General features: G+C 25.7%; 1 protein-coding gene across 4 annotated transcripts; it reads right to left on the bottom strand.

The window, feature by feature from the left end:
* Window positions 1–8876: 8876 nt before the first annotated feature.
* LOC117179726 (cytochrome P450 6k1-like) lies at window positions 8877–16342 on the bottom strand. 4 transcript variants are annotated; one of them, XM_033371773.1, is made up of 6 exons: window positions 16110–16342; window positions 15632–16040; window positions 15191–15565; window positions 9834–10018; window positions 9460–9748; window positions 8877–9175 (listed from the first exon to the last, which is right to left on the bottom strand). In XM_033371773.1, the coding sequence occupies exons 1-6, from the start codon at window positions 16134–16136 to the stop codon at window positions 9018–9020; spliced, it is 1443 nt and encodes a 480-aa protein (XP_033227664.1). In that variant the 5' UTR covers window positions 16137–16342; the 3' UTR covers window positions 8877–9017. The 4 variants fall into 4 exon arrangements, with proteins under 4 accessions (XP_033227664.1, XP_033227663.1, XP_033227662.1 ...); XM_033371772.1 differs by having other exon boundaries at window positions 8878–9175; window positions 15632–16105; window positions 16212–16326; XM_033371771.1 differs by having other exon boundaries at window positions 8878–9175; window positions 15632–16138; window positions 16227–16273.
* Window positions 16343–18023: the final 1681 nt, after the last annotated feature.

Raw genomic sequence — 18023 nt, forward strand, 5'->3', positions numbered from 1 at the left:
AAACAAAAATGGTAAAATTTCTCTTAAAACGGATGAAATTTTATTTAAACAAAAATAAAAAAAAATTGAATTTTCTATAAAAAAATAAGTTTCCAATTGGCTTTTTAAAATCAAAATATGAACTTAAAACAAAAAAAGGTTTTTTCGAAAAAATTGAATTTTCAATCCCAAAATACGAAGTTTTTCCACCAAAAAAGTTGAATTAAAAAAAAAAAGTTGAATTTTGTATCAAATAGTTGCATTTTTAATTTCATCCAAGAAAGATGAAGGTTGTACTAAAACAAATTAATTTTTAATAAAAAACGACATGTTTTTTTCCAAATTGAACTTTTACCCAGAAAAGATTTCAATTCTCTTTTCAACACAAAAATATTAAATTTGAAAAAAAATGTATTACGAAATAGTTAAATTTTCAAGAAAAAAGAATTTTCAACCAAAAAGTATCAAAATAGGAATTTTGTAACAAAAGATAAGTTTCTACGAAAAGATTGAACTTTCAATCCAAAAATACGAATGTCTTCAACCCAAAAGGAAGAATTTTTAACAAAATTGTTGAATTCTCTACCAAACAGTTGCATTTTTTATTTCATCCAAGAAAAATGAAATTTTTACTAAAACACATGAATTTTTTTTATGAAAGACGACACATTTTTTTTAAAAAGTTTAACTTTCACCCAGAATATATTTCAGTTCTCGTTTCAACAGCAAAATATAACTTTTAAACAAAAAGTAAATTTTATACGAAAAAATTCAATTTTCAACAAAACAGCAGGATTTTCAACAAAAAATTATGACTTTTCAACCAAGGTGGTGAATTTTCAATCAAGCATTTGCATTTTTATCCAAGACAGATATCATTTCTGCACAAACAGGTGAATTTTAAAACACATAGGGCAATCTTCCAAAAAAGAGGGAGAATTTTCAAACGAACAGTTTGCATTTTTATTCAAGAAAAATTAAATTTCTTCTAAAACAAATGAAATTTAAAGAAGAACAATAGTAAAAATTTTATCCAAAAAAGATTCCAGTTCACTGTCCAACCCCAAAAGAAGATTGTAATAGAATAATATAAATTTCTGCTAAATTGTCGAATTTGTAATCATTAAGAATGACTTTTTAACAAGATTCTTTAATTTTCAACCGAACAGTTGCATTTTCGTCAAAGGAAAATAAAAATTCTAGTAAAATAGGTAACTTTTTTAATCAAAAAGACAAATTTTCAAAGAGAGTGTTGAATTTTGATCCGAAAAGATTTCTATTGACTTTTCAACACAAAAATATGAATTTTAAATAAAAAGTAAACTTTCTAGGAAGTAGTTTAATTTTCAATAAAATAGTTGTATTTTTTGGAGAAAGATTCAATATTTATACTGAAAAAAAAGAAAATTTTAAATCAAGAGGACAAATTTTCAGAAAAAATAGTTCTTATCCAAAAAATATTTCATTTGATTAATCAGCAGCAAAATATGAATTTTAAACGAGAGGTTACTGTTTTTGAAAAGAACTGAATTTTTAACCCATGCAGACGAATTTTTAACAAAACAGTTAAATAATTCCTTGCTTAAATTGGAAACTCATTAACAATCAAATTTTTTTCTGCGCTCAACCAATTTGTTCATCAAAGTTAATTAAAAATCTATTTATACACATACAAAGCAGAATATAAAGCAAAAATTTTGTCTTCAAAATTTTGAAAGGTTTAAAGGAATAAAAAAATTACATTGCAATTTTAAAAGTTTATGCATTTTTTTATTGATTCTTCAATGGAACATTTTGGCTGAGATTTTTTTTTCTTTATCGACTAAAAAATCTTTCTTTGATAAAAATTCAACTCTTTTTTTGAGAATTTCTCGTTTTTGCTTGAAAATTAATGTTTTTTGGTTAGGGCTTAAGTTAATAAAAAGAAAACAAAAGTTCAAGATTTCCAAAGTTAGATTGAAAAAAATGACACTTTTGATACTGACTCCATGAAACTCCTTATTATTCTAGTTTTTATGTGTTAAAATAGTATTTTTAATTAATTTTCACAAACAAATTCGTTAAACGGTAAAAAAATTATTATTATTAATGAGTTTCCAAATTCAGCTAGGAATGACACTATTCATAATTTTATACTAGGAATGCAAAATTATTTAAGGATAATTTTGAGCAATGCCATTGTTTGAGAAATAAACTAAATTTATGATATTAGTTAATGATTTTGCAAATGTAACCAAAAATTCGCTTCCGGAGTGGATTTGAGTAAAATATACAAAAAAATGTTCCATAATATTTCACAGAAACTTATATTTCTAAATTACTCAGTGAGGTGAAGCCGTGTAGTGGGGGAACCGTGTACAGGTACCCAGGACGGAATATTATCGTCGCCGACAAAAAATTTTTTAATTTTTCAATTATATTTCGAATACAATATTTCGAAATTACTAATTGCGAAATAAAAAAACTGTTTATGTTCCGTATTTAATTGCTCATTAGTACAAGGGATTCCATTGATGGTAAGGGTCGGCGATAGTGTCAGGCGATCCCTCAACTACATGAGGGGAAGTTGGGTAGTGGGGATAGAGCAAACAGGTAGACGGTGATCAAATGGGCATCACGCTTTATTTCCTTAAATGCAGTATTAATTTCTGTTTTCTTAAAATGGTGGACTGACTTTCCAGAAAGTAAAATATTATGCGAATTAATAATAATTAGTGTATCAGTTATAATTAAAACATTTTCAATAACAATTGATGAAAAATTAGAACTGGTTACCAATGCACAAAATATTGATTTCCTTTGATAAACAAGGATCTCCAGAATACTGAATTTGTCACACTTTTTTTATTCAGTTAGGCTAAATTTACAATTAACTTTATTATTTATTTATAATTTAAGCTCTTTTCTTGTAATATATGACCATTTAAGACTTTTATTTACAAAAGACCTGCGGTTCTTCCTGAGCAAAAATATATTTCTTTTCACTAATTTGCTTAAATTTTGAAATTCTAGCCACCCCACCCTGCTATTGTAAGAATTGGTAAGATATTATTTCTTCCGCCCATCCTGCTTTGAAAAATTGCAAATAATTTAAAAGTATTTCAACAAATTTCAAGGGCATGAAGAAATAAAAGTAAAAAGGATTTCAAAGAACTACAAAATTTTTACGGAATTTAACGAGATTTGCAAAGATTTTTATGGATTTCATTAGATTTTAAGACATTTCAAAAGATTTCAAGGTATTACAAGAGTTTCAGAGTAGAATTTTAAATGATTAAAAAATATTTCAAAATTTTGAAAAAATTATCTAATAAAATTTAGAAAAGAATCTCAATTTTTCCCTAAGAATTTTACAAGGTTTTAAAGGAGTTCATGTATCTTAATCAGATTTCCAGGAATTTTACTGAATTTTAAAGCATTTCAAAAGATATCGAAAAATTTTTATGGATTTTAAGGGAATTTTAGAAAATAAAAAGTGTTTATGGATTTCAACCGATTGTAAGAGATTTTAATGGATTTAAAGATATTTCGAAATATTTCAAAGCAAGTCAAGGGATTTAAAATGATTTTATGTGACTAAGATGTATTTTTTCGAATTTAGATTCTAATGGCATTTCGAAGACTCGAAGGTAAGTTTAAAAAATATTTAACAGAATTTAAAAAGATTCCCGAATAGTATACCTTTACCCGATTACATGACATGTTTAATTTATGAATTTCCTGCACCATCAGCTTTGTATATAAAAATAAATCATTTTACTTCATCATGAAATATATTTCTAAGTCTTTCTACATGTTTCTAAACATTATTGATAGATTAGAACATTTAAATTGTAAATGATTGTTTTATAATAGGAAATAATTCTGTTTTTAAGCATTAAGAATTTCTTAAGTAATTTCTTTTGCTACCACACTATAATTTGTCAATTCTCTTACATTTTAAAAGAAATAAGAAAAACAAGTTATGGGCAAAAACGTATTTTGACAAATTCGAAAAAAATCGAAGCTTTTTAATAAGTATGAAGGGTTTGAGATTTAATTTTTTTCAAGACTTATGGAATTTTTAAAATTATTTTTGGGATAATTTTAAGTTTTAAAAATTTCAAAATGTATGGAAAAAGAATATGAATGATCTTAGACCATCTTTTTAATTTTTCAGGATTTAAAATATGTAGGTAAAAATGATAGTTTTGTCATGAAATCTAAGAGACAATTAAAAAATTTAAAATTAAAAAATTATTTCCTTAAAGATTGAAAAAGAGTGTAAAAGATTTCAAAGAAAAATTATGCAATTTTGCCACATTAAATAATCTGAGCAAAAAATTAAGTGAATTTAAGAGATATTCAGAAGTTTTGAAACAATTCAAAACATTTAAAACTTGTAAATTTTTTAAAGGAATTTGGTAAGGTTTCATGAAACATGAAAAAATTTAGATTCATAGAAAAAATTAGAATAATTTTTTATTTGGAAAAATTAATATTAAGAGATTATTGAAAAGAGTTCAAAGAGTGCCAAGGAAGAACCTGAAGGATTTTAAGGCAATTAATTTAATTTTGTAGAATTAACAAAAAAAATCATTAAAAATTTAATTAATTTTTTAAGATTAGAAGGTTTTAAGTCTTACAAAATTAAAGAAAAGAATTTTATGAAGATTCGTGTGAGAACAATCAATCATTTTTATTTTGAAAAGTGAACTTTAGGAGTAAATCAAAAAAGAGTTTTAAACATATCATACGATTTTATAAAATTTCGAAAAAGATTGTACAAGATTTTAAATTAAAATGTTTCAATTTGGTAAGATTGAAAGATAAAAAAATCAATTAAATTACAGAAATATTTAGAAGAATTGAAGATTCCAAAAAAATTTTGAACTTTAAATTTTTTTAGGCTAATAGATATTTAAAGATGTTATAAATAAACTTTAGAAGCTTGAAAAAAAATTTCGACAGGTTTGAAGAGAATAAACAAATTTTCTTAAAATTCCTCGGAAAATTTATAAGGTGATAAGTCGATTTTTTTCATTTTAAATTATTTTTGAAAACTTTAATAAAAATTCGAGTCAGTTAAAAATATTTTTTGATATCTAGATGTTTTAAATAGATTAAAAAAGTAGTTCAAATTGGAAGCATTTTTGAAAATTTATCAAATATATTTTGAATTCCTAGTATTTTGTAAAATCATAGGAAATAAAAATAAATTATTTAAAATCTTTTTGATTTTTATTTAACAAATTTGAAACATTTAAAAATATTTTTTAATTTTCTCAAAAGTATTATAAAAGTTGTCTTTAGATAAATTTAAAGAGAAACAGATAATACTTATTTGCTTTTGTTCTCAATTCTCAGAATTTAATTTCACCTCGAATTGAAGTGTTCAAAAACTTTAAACAAATAAATAGTTATTCGAAAATTTTACATCGTACTATTATTTATTAGTATAATTTTTTATTCTTTGTTGGGTTGAAAGCAAGATTAAAATAGGTCAATGTCAATGTGTACTTCCATTAAGTTACTTCAACATTTGTATGACTAAAAAAAAATACTGAAAAAGCATTCAGTCTTATGTCAAAATATTGTTTTACTTATTTATAGATAATACTTCATTTTTAAAAACTTTTTTTTATTTATTTAGATAAAGTCTGTTATCTTTTCAACATAATATAAAAAATTGAACGTAACGTTGGGGAGGGGAGGGAGACTCAAAGGAAATTTTACGCTTTGTCTAATGGAGGAGGGGAGTTGAAAAAGGTCGAAAATAATGTTACGTAATATCTGAACGATCCCTAAAGAATTTTGAGAGATATCAACGAATTTTAATAACTTTTAGTGGATTTTATTATATTGTAAGAGATTTCAAGAGATACAGAGATTCCCGCAAATTTGAGATATTTCAATGAATTTTTAAAAGATTTCAAACATTTGAGGGGATCTGTTAAAATGTTTATTTTTTTAAAGGAATTTCCCATTTTTCAACTGATTTGTAGAGATTTTAAAGGATTTCAACGGATTTTAAAGGATGGTAAGAGATTTAAAGAATTTTAGGCGATGTCAAGAATTTTCTATGTTCTAAAGAGTTTTAAGTGATTTAAGGGATTTTAAGAAAATTAAAAGCAAGTCACGGGATTTCAAATGATTTTAAAGGATCTTATATGACTCCGAAGTATTTTCCCGAATTTTGAAGGTTATCAGGGGATTTCAATAAGATTTCGAAGAACTGAAGGGATTTCAAAATATTTTCAAAGAATTGAAAGAATTGAAAGAATTGAAAGAATTGAAAGAACTGAAAGAATTGAAAGAATTGAAAGAATTGAAAGAATTGAAAGAATTGAAAGAATTGAAAGAATTTTAAGAGACATGAAAAGGGTTTCGATGATTAGACGAAATTTCAAAGGATTTCAATTGCTTTCAAATAATCGTACAGAATTTTAAAGGGTTTTAGAATATTATTAAGAATTTAAAAGATTTCAAACAGTGTTACGGGATTTTGAAGGATTTCATGTTTTTCCGTATTACTACGAATTTTTAAGGATATTAGGGCAGCTTAATGAGATTTCGAAAATCTGAACGGATTTTCAAATTGTTGCAAAGATTTCACAGGGGTTTTAATATGTATGAATAAGCTTTCTATGATTTGATGAGCTTTTAAAGAATTTTAAGAGATTTTAAAGCATTCGAAGGCATTATGATTTTAAACGTTTTTACGCAATTTCAAAGGATTTCTGGATATCATAAAAATTATATCTTTTTTAAGATATTAAGAAAAATAAATAAATAAAATAAAGGGATTTCAATAAGTTTTAAAAGATTTTAAGAGATTTTCAAGGATTTTAAAGGATTTAAAAGGATTTAAAAGGATTAAAAAAATTTTAGGCGATTTCAAGAATTTTTACGGTTTCTAAAAAGCTTTAAGTAATTTAAACGATTTAAAAAAAATTCAAAACAGGTCACGGGATTTTAAATGATTTTAAAGGATCTCATATGACTCCGAAGTATTTTCCCGAATTTTTAAGGATATCAGGGGATTTCAATAAGATTTCGACGAACTGAAGGGATTTCCACTATTAGTAGGAATTTCAAAGGATGTTAAGTGCTTTCAAATAATTGAACAGAATTTTAACGGGGTTTGGAATATTATTAAGAGTTTAAAAGATTTAAAACAGTGTTAAGAGATTTCAAATGATTTTGAAGGATTTCACGTGATACCGTTTTTTTTAAAGAATTTTGAAGTATATCAGGTGAGCTTAATGGGATTTCGAAAATCTGAAGGGACTTCCAAATAGTTGCAAAGATTTAAAAGGATTTTAAGATATATGAATGGGCTTTCGATGATTTTATGGGATTTCAAATAATCTTAAAAAATTCTAAAGCATTATGATTTCAAAAATTTTAACGGAATTTCAGAGGATTTCTAAATCTTATAAAAATTATAATTATTTAAAGAGATTTCAAAAAAATGTAACTGGATTTCATTGGATTTCAAATGATTTTAAAAGGATCTGTTATGACGCTGAAGTATTTTCCCGAATTTGAAGGATATCAGGGGATTTTAATAAGATTTCGACGATCTCAAGGGATTTCAAAATATATTGTCAAAGATTTCAAAGAATTTTAAGACACATGAAAAGGGTTTTGATGGTTACACGAAATTTCAAAGGATTTTAAGTGTTTTCAAATAATGGAACAGAATTTTTAAGAGTTTTAGAATATTATCAAGATTTTAAAAGATGTCAAACAATGTAAATAGATTTCAAAGGATTTTGAAGGATTTCATGTGATACCGTATTTTCCCGAATTTTGAAAAATATCAGGGGATTTTAATAAGATTTCGACGATCTGAAGGGATTTCCAAATAGTTGCAAAGATTCCAAAAGATTTTAAGACGTATGAATGGGGTTTCGATAATTTTATGGAATTTCAAAGAATTTTGAAGCATTCCAAAGCATTATTATTTCAAAAATTTAACGGAATTTCATAGGATTTCTGAATATCATGAAAATTATAATTTTTTTAAGAGATTTGAAAAAAATGTAACGGGAATTTAATGAATTTTAAAGGATTTCATGTGCTACCGTATTTTGAAGGATATCAGAGAATTTTTATTAGATTTTGAAAAATTAAAAGGATTTAAGGAGATTTCAAAATTTCATATCTGAAAGTCTACTAAGGATTATTTGGAATACTTTTATAATTTTAGTATAATTATTATCAACAGTAAAAACCAATTTATGCCACATCTTTCTAACACTTTCTTGAATAGCATCATTAATTTATTTTCTCAAATTTGTTTTAATATTCAAATTCTTGGCTAATTCGTATGAAGTAAAACTCATAGTCGTTGATGACGTTTCGTTTCCAGTATTGAAGAAACCTACAATCTGAATTTCCAATAAAAAATGTATGCAATTGTTGCTCAAGTGGTCTTTTTCACTCGCATGCATAAACTTACCAAAAAATATATTAAAGTCCTTGATAAGAATTTGTTTTATAATTTCTGGATCTCGTGAAAGAAGACACGGTTTATGAAAAATATAAATCCCCACATAAGAAAAATTTTCACTTTGTTCACAAAAGTTTTTGAGCAAATAACCAGGAGATCTGAGTGTCAAACATTTTGCAAATTTTTCAAAAAACGAAATTGTGGGAATTTGTAAAAAACCTCGTTTTTTCTAGTATTTAAAAAATTTTGTAATGTAATAATAGACAAAGATAATTATTTCAATAAGAAAAATAGCAACACCATATAATTCTTAACACTTTTTTATTTTCGCGATTCTTCCATTTTTAACTATTTTAAATATTTAACAATGATTATTAATTGCACTAAAATAAATACTGAATTTGAATTTAAAAGAAACATGTTTTTGAAAAGTTATCTTATTTTTATTCATTAATTTCAAGATAAAACAAATCTATCATAACACATCAGGTTTAGTCGCGTAATTAATAATTTCCTCAGGACAAAATAATTGCAATGAATGATTTAATGTTCATTAGTATAAATTTAGTTAAATTAGTAACGTTATTATTTCTAATTAGTATCAAAATTTTCTCATATTCAAAAATAGATCTTCCGTAAATAGTGTGAAATATCCTTTAGGATCAATATCTGCTGAAGAATCTTTTGAGAGTGTCACTTCGAATCTTGAAATTATTTGAGCTAAGCCAAGCTTAGCCTGCAAAAGTCCTTGGCGCATTCCTAAAAGAAAAAAGAATATATTTCATAACTAAAATAAAATTGAAAAATTAAATTTTTGTATTAAGGATGTTGGAGCAGGGTCCACAAAAATGGCGAAATCTGTGAAGCACCCAAAGTTTATCAATAACATTCAACATTCAACGTTATAAATTCCAAGGCGTCATAGTTTGGAATTTTCCACAAATGTCTTGAAATATTTTTGATTTCCAAATTTATTTATTTGACTTTCTTTGATTTCAAGAAGCTCTTATTATAAATTAAAATTGCATTTGAAAAATTATTACCGATGCAACTTCGTGGACCAATTCCGAAAGGCATATAAGCATATGGATTTCTCTTTGATTTTTCAAAATCCGAAAAATGTTCAGGATCGAAAATGTTTGGGTTTGCAAAATATTTTGAATCGTAATGGAGTCCAAGCATTGGTATCAAAATTGGTGTTCCTTTTTCTATAATGAGTCCAGTTTCTTCAATTTTGTAATCTTTCGTTGCTATTCGGTCAATAATTGGCAAAACAGGATAAATTCTTAATATTTCTGAAACCACCATGTCCAGGTATTGAAGATCTGTTACCTAAATAAAGAAAAAAATAATTTTTAAATAGATTCATTTTTATATTTGTATTCATAAGCAATTAATAATAATTATTCAAATACACCATATTGTATGTTATTTCTCCATTATTAATTTTGATAGCATTATTAATTTCTGTTCTCAGTTTTGCCTGAATAGCCGGATTTCTAGCTAATTCGTATAAAGCCGAAGACATTGTCAATGCTGAGGAATCATATCCAGCGAGGAAAAATATCATTGCTTGAGTCAATAGGTTATCTTCATTAAATCCTAAAACATTTTTTTAATAATAATATTTTTCATTTTTTTAAGTTATATAAATATAATTCTCAAAAAAATTATAAAGTATTTTTGACGATTTCAGATCTGCCTTATTAAGATTACAGCTATACGTTAATTTTCAACCAAATAATTGAATTATCAACCAAACAGAAGAATTCTCAAAAAAAATGTGATACATAAAAAATGTGATTTTCCAACAAAAGAGTTGAATTCTTAACCAAAGAATATAAATTTTAAACCCGTTACATTTTTGACCATACATGATTAAATTTATATCTAAAAATATTAATTTCCTCCAAGTTGTTAAATTTGTTTACCAAAAAAATGTGAATTCTAAAAAAAGAGTTTAATTTCCAATAAGCAAATAATTTTTGAAAAAATTTGTTTAACTTTTGACCAAGTGCAGTTTAATTTATAACCCAAAAATATCAATTATCCAAGAAAAATGTAATAGTTGACATTTAAACTAAAAATATTTTAATTGTTAATAAATAATAGTAGAATTCTACCCAAAATTTTTCATGAAAAAATTTACATCCTCAAACAATACAGATTAATAAACAGTTTTATTTTTAACAAAAAAAAGATGAAATCTCTACCAAAAGAGATGAATTATAACATCGAGAAGACCAGTACTCAATTCATGAGTGGATTTTTCAATGGTAGAAATTTTTTCATACTAGAATGAAAAAAAAATCAACCTGACAAATAAATTTTCAACTAAAATGATGAATCTTGTACCAACAAAATTAACTTTAAATAAAGACGTTTAATTTCTAACCCATTAACCTTTCAACATTTTTGAAAAGGTTCTACATTTTTTGTTCTAAATCTTCACACATCTACATTATCTTTTAAATTTTTTGAAGTATTTTATGTTTGAAATTATTTCTTAAACATTTAAAATTCTCTAAATACCTCGTACACTTACACGAATTATTTAAAAAATGTACACCCTTGCGAAATTGAAAATTTTGGCTTTAAAATCTTCTAAATTCTATTTGAAATTTTGGGATATCATAAAGAAGTTTTGAATCTTGTCAAGATTTAAATCGCTTCAATATTCTTTAAATTTCTCGGACTGTTGTTTTACCGGTACCATAATTTCATTTTTCTCAGCTCTTTAAAATTGGGTTTTACAATTAACATTCTATCTTTGATCGATAATATTTAGAACTATTTAGAAATTGCTTTTACCATATAGTTGTTGAAAAAATAGGCTTTTCATTATTTGAAATTGTTTGATACCTTGAATTCAAAATTTTAAAATTAAATCAACAAATCTGCAGGAAAAATCAAAAAAACCATTATGCGACTATAATTTGAACAAGATTTTGAATCGCATAACAATTTTGGATAATATAAATGTTTCTCGTGGGAAATTTGTATCTTAATACAAAAAATGTTAACTAAATACATAAACTTTAACAAATGGAGGTTATTTTAGAATTTTACAGTGGAAAATTTGGAAAATGAAAATCATTAACGAATATTGAACCAGAATTGCAATTTTTTAACAGTTTCAGGCTATATTGAAATTTTGCACAGGAAATCTGTTTTTTTTTTCACGAAAAAAAATCATTATAATTGGACCGAGATTTAGAATTATTAAAAAATTTTGGATTTTTTAAAAATATATATTTTTAATAAAATTTAAAAATTTCGTTATATTAGCATTTATAATCTTTTTATAATTATATATTCCGTCAGTGCTTTTCGTCTTGAATTGGTGATTAATTTAAAAATATTTTTATATTTTTTGTCCAAAATTACGATTTTTTAAACATTTCAAAAAGAATATTCACAACTTTTGAGAAATTTAGGATATGTTAGCCATTTACGCAAAAAATTGTCATTTAAACACACTCAGAAAAAATTAAGAATAAAATTTGTTGCAGGAAATGTTTTAGAGCGATAAAGTTTAGTTGAAACAACTTCGCGTTTTTCAAAAAACATGTGTTTGTCATGGAAAAAAAAAGAAAGTTTAACCGATATTTGTGTAAAGTTTATCCTGTGAAGTTAATTTCTGTTGCAGAGAATCTTTCGTCGGAAATCGACGTCAAGTTTATCTTCTGTTTTTTCTGTACAAAAATGATTATATAATTTAAACAAGATTTAGAATATTTAACCATATTTTGGGTTATATAAGTTCGTCGTTCAGCCATTTAAGTCAAAAATTATTGTACAAAGATAGAAAGATAGAAAAAGATTGTCGTGAACAGATGTATAATACGATGAGATAAGGAAGAGGAGATTGAAAAAGATATAAGTGAATTTATATTGAAACATAGATATAAAAAGATTGTCACGAACACATAAAAAGGATAGAATGTGGTATAGGTTGGGATTGGAAAAGATAAACGCAAATTTAGAATAACAGAGGGATAGAAAAATATTTACGTGAATAGATCAGGCTTAGGATGAGATAGTGAAGCGGGCACTGACAAAAATTGACGTCAATTGAGAATAAAAAAGAGGTAGAAAAAGATAGAGGTTGATAGAAGTAGGACGGAATTATATAAAGAAAATGGGATTGAAAAAGATAGCTAAGAATTTAGATTAACAAAGAGTAAGAAAAATATTGACTAAGCTAGAGAAAGACTACGATGAGATAGAGAATAGGGCATTGAAAAAGATATATGTGAATTTAGATTGAAAAATAGATGGAAAAAAGACGTTCATAGATGTATGATGCGCTGAGATAGGGAAGAGAAAATTGAAAAAGATAGACCAAAATTTAGATTGATCGAGAGATAGACAAATATTGACATACATAGAAAAAAATAGAAAAAGATTGACATGAATAGATAGAGGATCAGATTAACAAAGATAGGTTTAACAACGGATAGAAAAAAATAGAGAAGACGGCATTGAAAAAGATAAACGTCAATTCAGATTGATGAATAGATAGGAAAAATACGTTGATAGATGTATGATATGATGAGATAGGAAAGAGGATATTAAAAAAGATAGACGCAAATATAGATTGACAAAGAGAACGAAAAAAATAGTCGTTAATAGATGTAGGATAAGATGAGATGGAGAAGAGGCGATGAAAAAAGGTAGGCGATAATTTTAGATAAAAAGAAATAAATAAAGATTGATATAAATAGGTTACGGATAAGATGAGATGGAGAAAGGGGATTCAAGAAGATAGATGTAAGTTTAGATAGACAAAGAGATAGAAAAATACAGATGTTGATAGAAGAAGGATATGGTGGGACAAAGGAGAGAGGATTGAAAAAGATGGACAGGAATAGACAAAGGATAGAATAAGATAGAGAACGGGATTAAACAAGATCGACGTGAATTTTAATTGAAAAAACGATAGAAAAAAAGACGTTGGCGCATGTATGCTACGATGAGGTAGGGAAAAGGAATTTGAAAAAGATGATCGGAATTTGAGATTAATCGAGAGATAGAAAGATATTGATGTGGATAGATAAGGGATGCGATGAGATAGAGAAGAAGGTATTGAAAGAGTTAGACGTAAATTTAGAATAAAAAATGGATGGAAAAAGATAAGCGTGGATGATAACGGATAGGATAAGATAGAAAAATCGGGATTTGAAGAAGATAGATGACGATTCAGATTAAAAAACAGATTGAAAAAGATAGGCGTTGATAGAAGAAGGATAGGATAGCATAAAGAAGAGAAGATTTAAAAATATAGACAGGAATAAATAAAGGATAGAATAAGATAAGAACAGGGGATTAAACAAGATAGACGTGAAATAAGATTGAAAAATAGATAGAAAAAAAACACGTTGGTAGATGTATGATACGATGAGATAGGGAAAAGGAAATTAAAAAGGTAGTCGCAATTTATGATTAATCGAGAGATGAAAAAATATTTACGTAGATAGATAAATGATGCGATGAGATAGAGAATAGGGCATTGAAAAAGATATATGTGAATTTAGATATGAAAATATATGAAAAAAAGACGTTCATAGATGTATGATATGATGAGATAGGGAAGAGGAAATGGAAAAAGATGGACGGAAATTCAGATTGGTCAAGAGATAGAAAAAAATTGAAGTACACAGAAAAAGATAGAAAAAGATTGGCATGGATAGATAAAGGATGGAATAAAATAAAGAAACGGGGATTGAAGAATATTAACGTGAATATAGATTGACAAAGAGATAGAAAAATATAGACGTTGCTAGAAGAAGGATAGGATGGGATGAAGAAGCGAGGATTGAAAAAGATATGCAGAAATAGATAAAAGATATAATATGATAGAGAATAGGGAATTAAATAAGATAGACGTGAATGTAAATTGAAAATGGATAGAAAACAAGACGTTCCTAAATGTGTGATATGATGAGATAGGGAAAAGGATATTTAAAAAGATAACCGGAATTTTAGATTAATCGAGAGAAAGAAAGATATTAATGTAGATAGATAAAATATGTGATGAGATAAAAAAACGGGATTGAAGAAGATAGATTTGACCTAAGATTAACAAAGAGATAGAAAAAGATAGACGTTGATAGAAAAAGGATAGGATAGGATAAAGAAGGGAAGATTGAAAAAGATAGACAGGAATAGATCATGTATAGAATAAGATAGAGAACGTGATTAAACAAGATAGATGTGAATTTAAATTAAAAAATCGATAGAAAAAAGACATTTGTGGATGTATGATACGATGAGATAGGCAAAAGGAAATTGAAAAAAAATAATCGGAATTGGAGATTAATCGAAAAATAGATATTGACGTAGATAGATAAGGAATGCAATGAGATAGAGAAGAGGATTTTTAATGAATCAGACGTAAATTTAGAGTAAAAAATGGATAGAAAAAGATAAGCGTGGATGATAAAGGATAGGATAAACTAGAAAAAGCGGGATTGAAGAAGATAGATGACAATATAGATTAAAAAAGAGATTGAAAAAGCTAGACGGGAATTCATGGTAATAAAGAAATGGAAAAAGATGAATTTTGAAACAAAAATGTAATATTTGATATTTCAACTAAAAAATATTTTTATTTCAAAGAAAGAAGAGTTGAATTTATCAAAGAAAGTCTCATTTTTAATTGAAAACTGAAATTTTAAAATAAAGAGGAAATTAATGCAAAATTATTAAAAAAGATAGGATCTCTAATCTTTTAACTTCCAGCAGGGTAGTGTTGGAAATTTAAAATATTACTCATTTCACTTTCTCCGTTATTTTCAGAACTCTCCCGAAGCTGGATCAACAAATCAATCAAATCGTTCCTTTGCATTTTAGATTTTTCTCGTTCCTCTAAAGATTCTTTAAAAGGTTTTCTGAAAAATTCGATGCCATCTTTTTCAAAAAATCGAAAATCAAAGAGATTGGTAATTTGTGGCATCAAAGATATAGAAGTAACTTCCATTGCTCGTTTCCAATCCGAAACGCCAGTCATCTTCCTCCTCACAATTCTTTGGAATTCAGATTTTGGATCTTTCAGACAATTTAATTTTAAACCTAATACCGTTAGACCAACAATGTCTATTGTAAATTTTGCACAGAGTTCCTTCACGTTTATCCTTTTTTCAGAACCTGTTGTAAATTAAATTTGTTGTGAAAAATAAATGTAATCTAAATATAAAAATAAACAACGTTTACCTTCTATTCTAGAATCCATATAATCATCCAGATCCTTTCTCACATCTTGTAAATATTCAAACATGTTTCTTAGTTTGCTGGATGTAAATAAACTCGATAGCCTTGTTTTGATGTATTTCCAGTCAGGATTTTTAATTAAAAAAATACAATAGTTGCTAAAATTTTCTTTCTCACTCGAGCGCATAAATTTATCGGAAAAAATATTAAAGTCCTTAACAAGTATTCGCTTTATAATTTCAGGATCACGTAAAATCAAACAAGGTTTATGAAGAATATAAATTCCAACATACGGGGAATTTTCACTTTGTTCGTAAAATTTTTTTAACAAATATCCAGGAGACATTTTTATTGAAAAATTGCCAAAAAAAGGACGTGGGGGAATTTCTACAACACCTCGTTTTTTCCAATACTGAAAATTTCGTGTCAGATAAAAATAGCCTGCGATTATTGTTGTCATGAGGAAAACTGTAACACCTACAATCCATGAATGTATGAAGTATTCCATTGCTTAAAAAAATAAAAATCTTTAGATTTGTTTTTATCGAGGAATATAGATTTTAAAATATTTGATATTCCATACGGTATTAGGAATTACTATTTTTTATCACTAAACTCTATTTTCACAGAACACTAACATCTGTTTATTGAAAACTTGTTTATTGAATAAAGAAAACAAAAACTTTCACTTAAAGATAACAATTGTACACGCTTTGCTAATACGCAACTAATTGTAAGAAAGTGAGAAGTCTACGAAACTTTAAGAGTCAAAAGTCCAAATGATAATAATTTATCATTAATCTCTATCGCTTTGACGCAGTATTGCAAATAAATGTGGCGTTAATTTATTCGCTCTAGTTATAAAATGTTTAAAAAAATTTACTGAAAGTCAGTCGTTCATTTTATTAAAAAAAATTTTATATGAAAATGAAAATTGAAAAAAAAAGTTTTAAAAACTTATAATTAGATTATGAAATCTGAGAATTTAAATGGTTAATGAATGATAATAAAGAAGGCCATTTATCGATAATTAATCAAATAATTGAAAACCATTTAACTTAAATTCTATTAGATTAATCATTAGTTTCATTTTATGAGAATAATAATAATAATTTATAACGACTATCATCATCAAGCGCTCGATACGCACGCGCGTAGTTTTTCGATATGAGAGAAAACATAATTTTTAATACAAAATAAATAAATTTAGCACCTTTTTTCAGTTTAATTATTTTCAAACAAAAAATTGAATTTTGAAAAATAAATTATTATATGAAAAATAAAAGCGAAAAATATTATGAATCAACAATATTCGAATTTATCCAAAATACTAATTTTCAACAAAATAGTTTAATTACAAACCAAACAGATTCATTTTCGACGAAAAATGGGAATTTTTTCCAAAGAATTTTATTTCACAAAAGATATAATTTGTGCAAAATTGTCTTAGTTTTATACCAAAGAGGTGAATTTTTAACGAAAATGACGAATCTTTAACCAAGAAAGTAAATGTTTTGCCAAAAAAGATGAATTCTCAATGAAAAATACAATTGTTGATATTTCCATTCAAAAATGTTTTTATTTTAAATAAAGAAGAGTTGAATTTATTCAAAGCAGGTGAACTTTTAACCAAAAAATATTTTTCAGTCCATAAATAAAGAAATTTTAGCAAATTATAATTCGAGGGATAAATAAATTTCAATACAAAAAAATGTCGTTTAACTATTTATTTTGCAAGTTTATTTGTTTTAAGGTGTTATTAATATAATTCTCCTAGGTTTCTTGAAAAATTCCAAATAGATATTGGAAAATTTCAGATTTTTCGACAAATTATCTTGAAAATACTTATGAAAATTTGTTTACTTTACAAAATTTTACAAGTTTTTAGAAAACAATCGACTCTGTTTGAAATATAGGTAGGACTTGTGAAGTTTCGTAGAAATTAAAAAATAATATATAAATTTTTCAGTTTTAAAACATTTTTAATCTCTTAAAAACTTCCATAATTCCTAAATATATTTTTAAATTAATTAAATTATTCTTAATTTTTTTTAAATCTTTCAAAATTAAAAAAATTGCTGTAACATTTATTTTAACATTTTTCAAAATTTATCTTGTTTATTTTTCAAAATAAAAAATAATGTGAAATGTTACTCGGACGTTTTTAAAAATCTTCTAAACTTTTTTTCAAAATATTAAGATAAAAGTTCATCTTAAATTTTACTTTGAAATTGTTAAAAAGCTTCTAAATCTTTCGTTTAAAATCTTCAAAAGTCTACATTTTGTTTGATTTTTTTGGAATCTTTTTGCGAAAAACTATGTTTGTATTTTTTCAACATTTCTAAACATCCCTTCAAGGCTGAACCAAATTCAAATTTTGGTGGAATATTTTTAT

Source organism: Belonocnema kinseyi, chromosome 9 (genome assembly GCF_010883055.1).
Source record: "Belonocnema kinseyi isolate 2016_QV_RU_SX_M_011 chromosome 9, B_treatae_v1, whole genome shotgun sequence".
Lineage (NCBI taxonomy): Eukaryota > Metazoa > Arthropoda > Insecta > Hymenoptera > Cynipidae > Belonocnema > Belonocnema kinseyi.

What these genes read in the sequence shown, in the direction of transcription:
- LOC117179726 (XM_033371771.1), bottom strand. Translation starts at nt 16,136, where the DNA reads ATGGAATACTTCATACATTCATGGATTGTAGGTGTTACAGTTTTCCTC. An exon ending in TATGGATTCTAGAATAGAAG is followed by an intron (nt 15,566 to 15,631) that starts GTAAACGTTGTT and finishes AATTTACAACAG; the next exon opens with GTTCTGAAAAAAGGATAAAC. An exon ending in TGGTCCACGAAGTTGCATCG is followed by an intron (nt 9,176 to 9,459) that starts GTAATAATTTTT and finishes TTTTTCTTTTAG; the next exon opens with GAATGCGCCAAGGACTTTTG.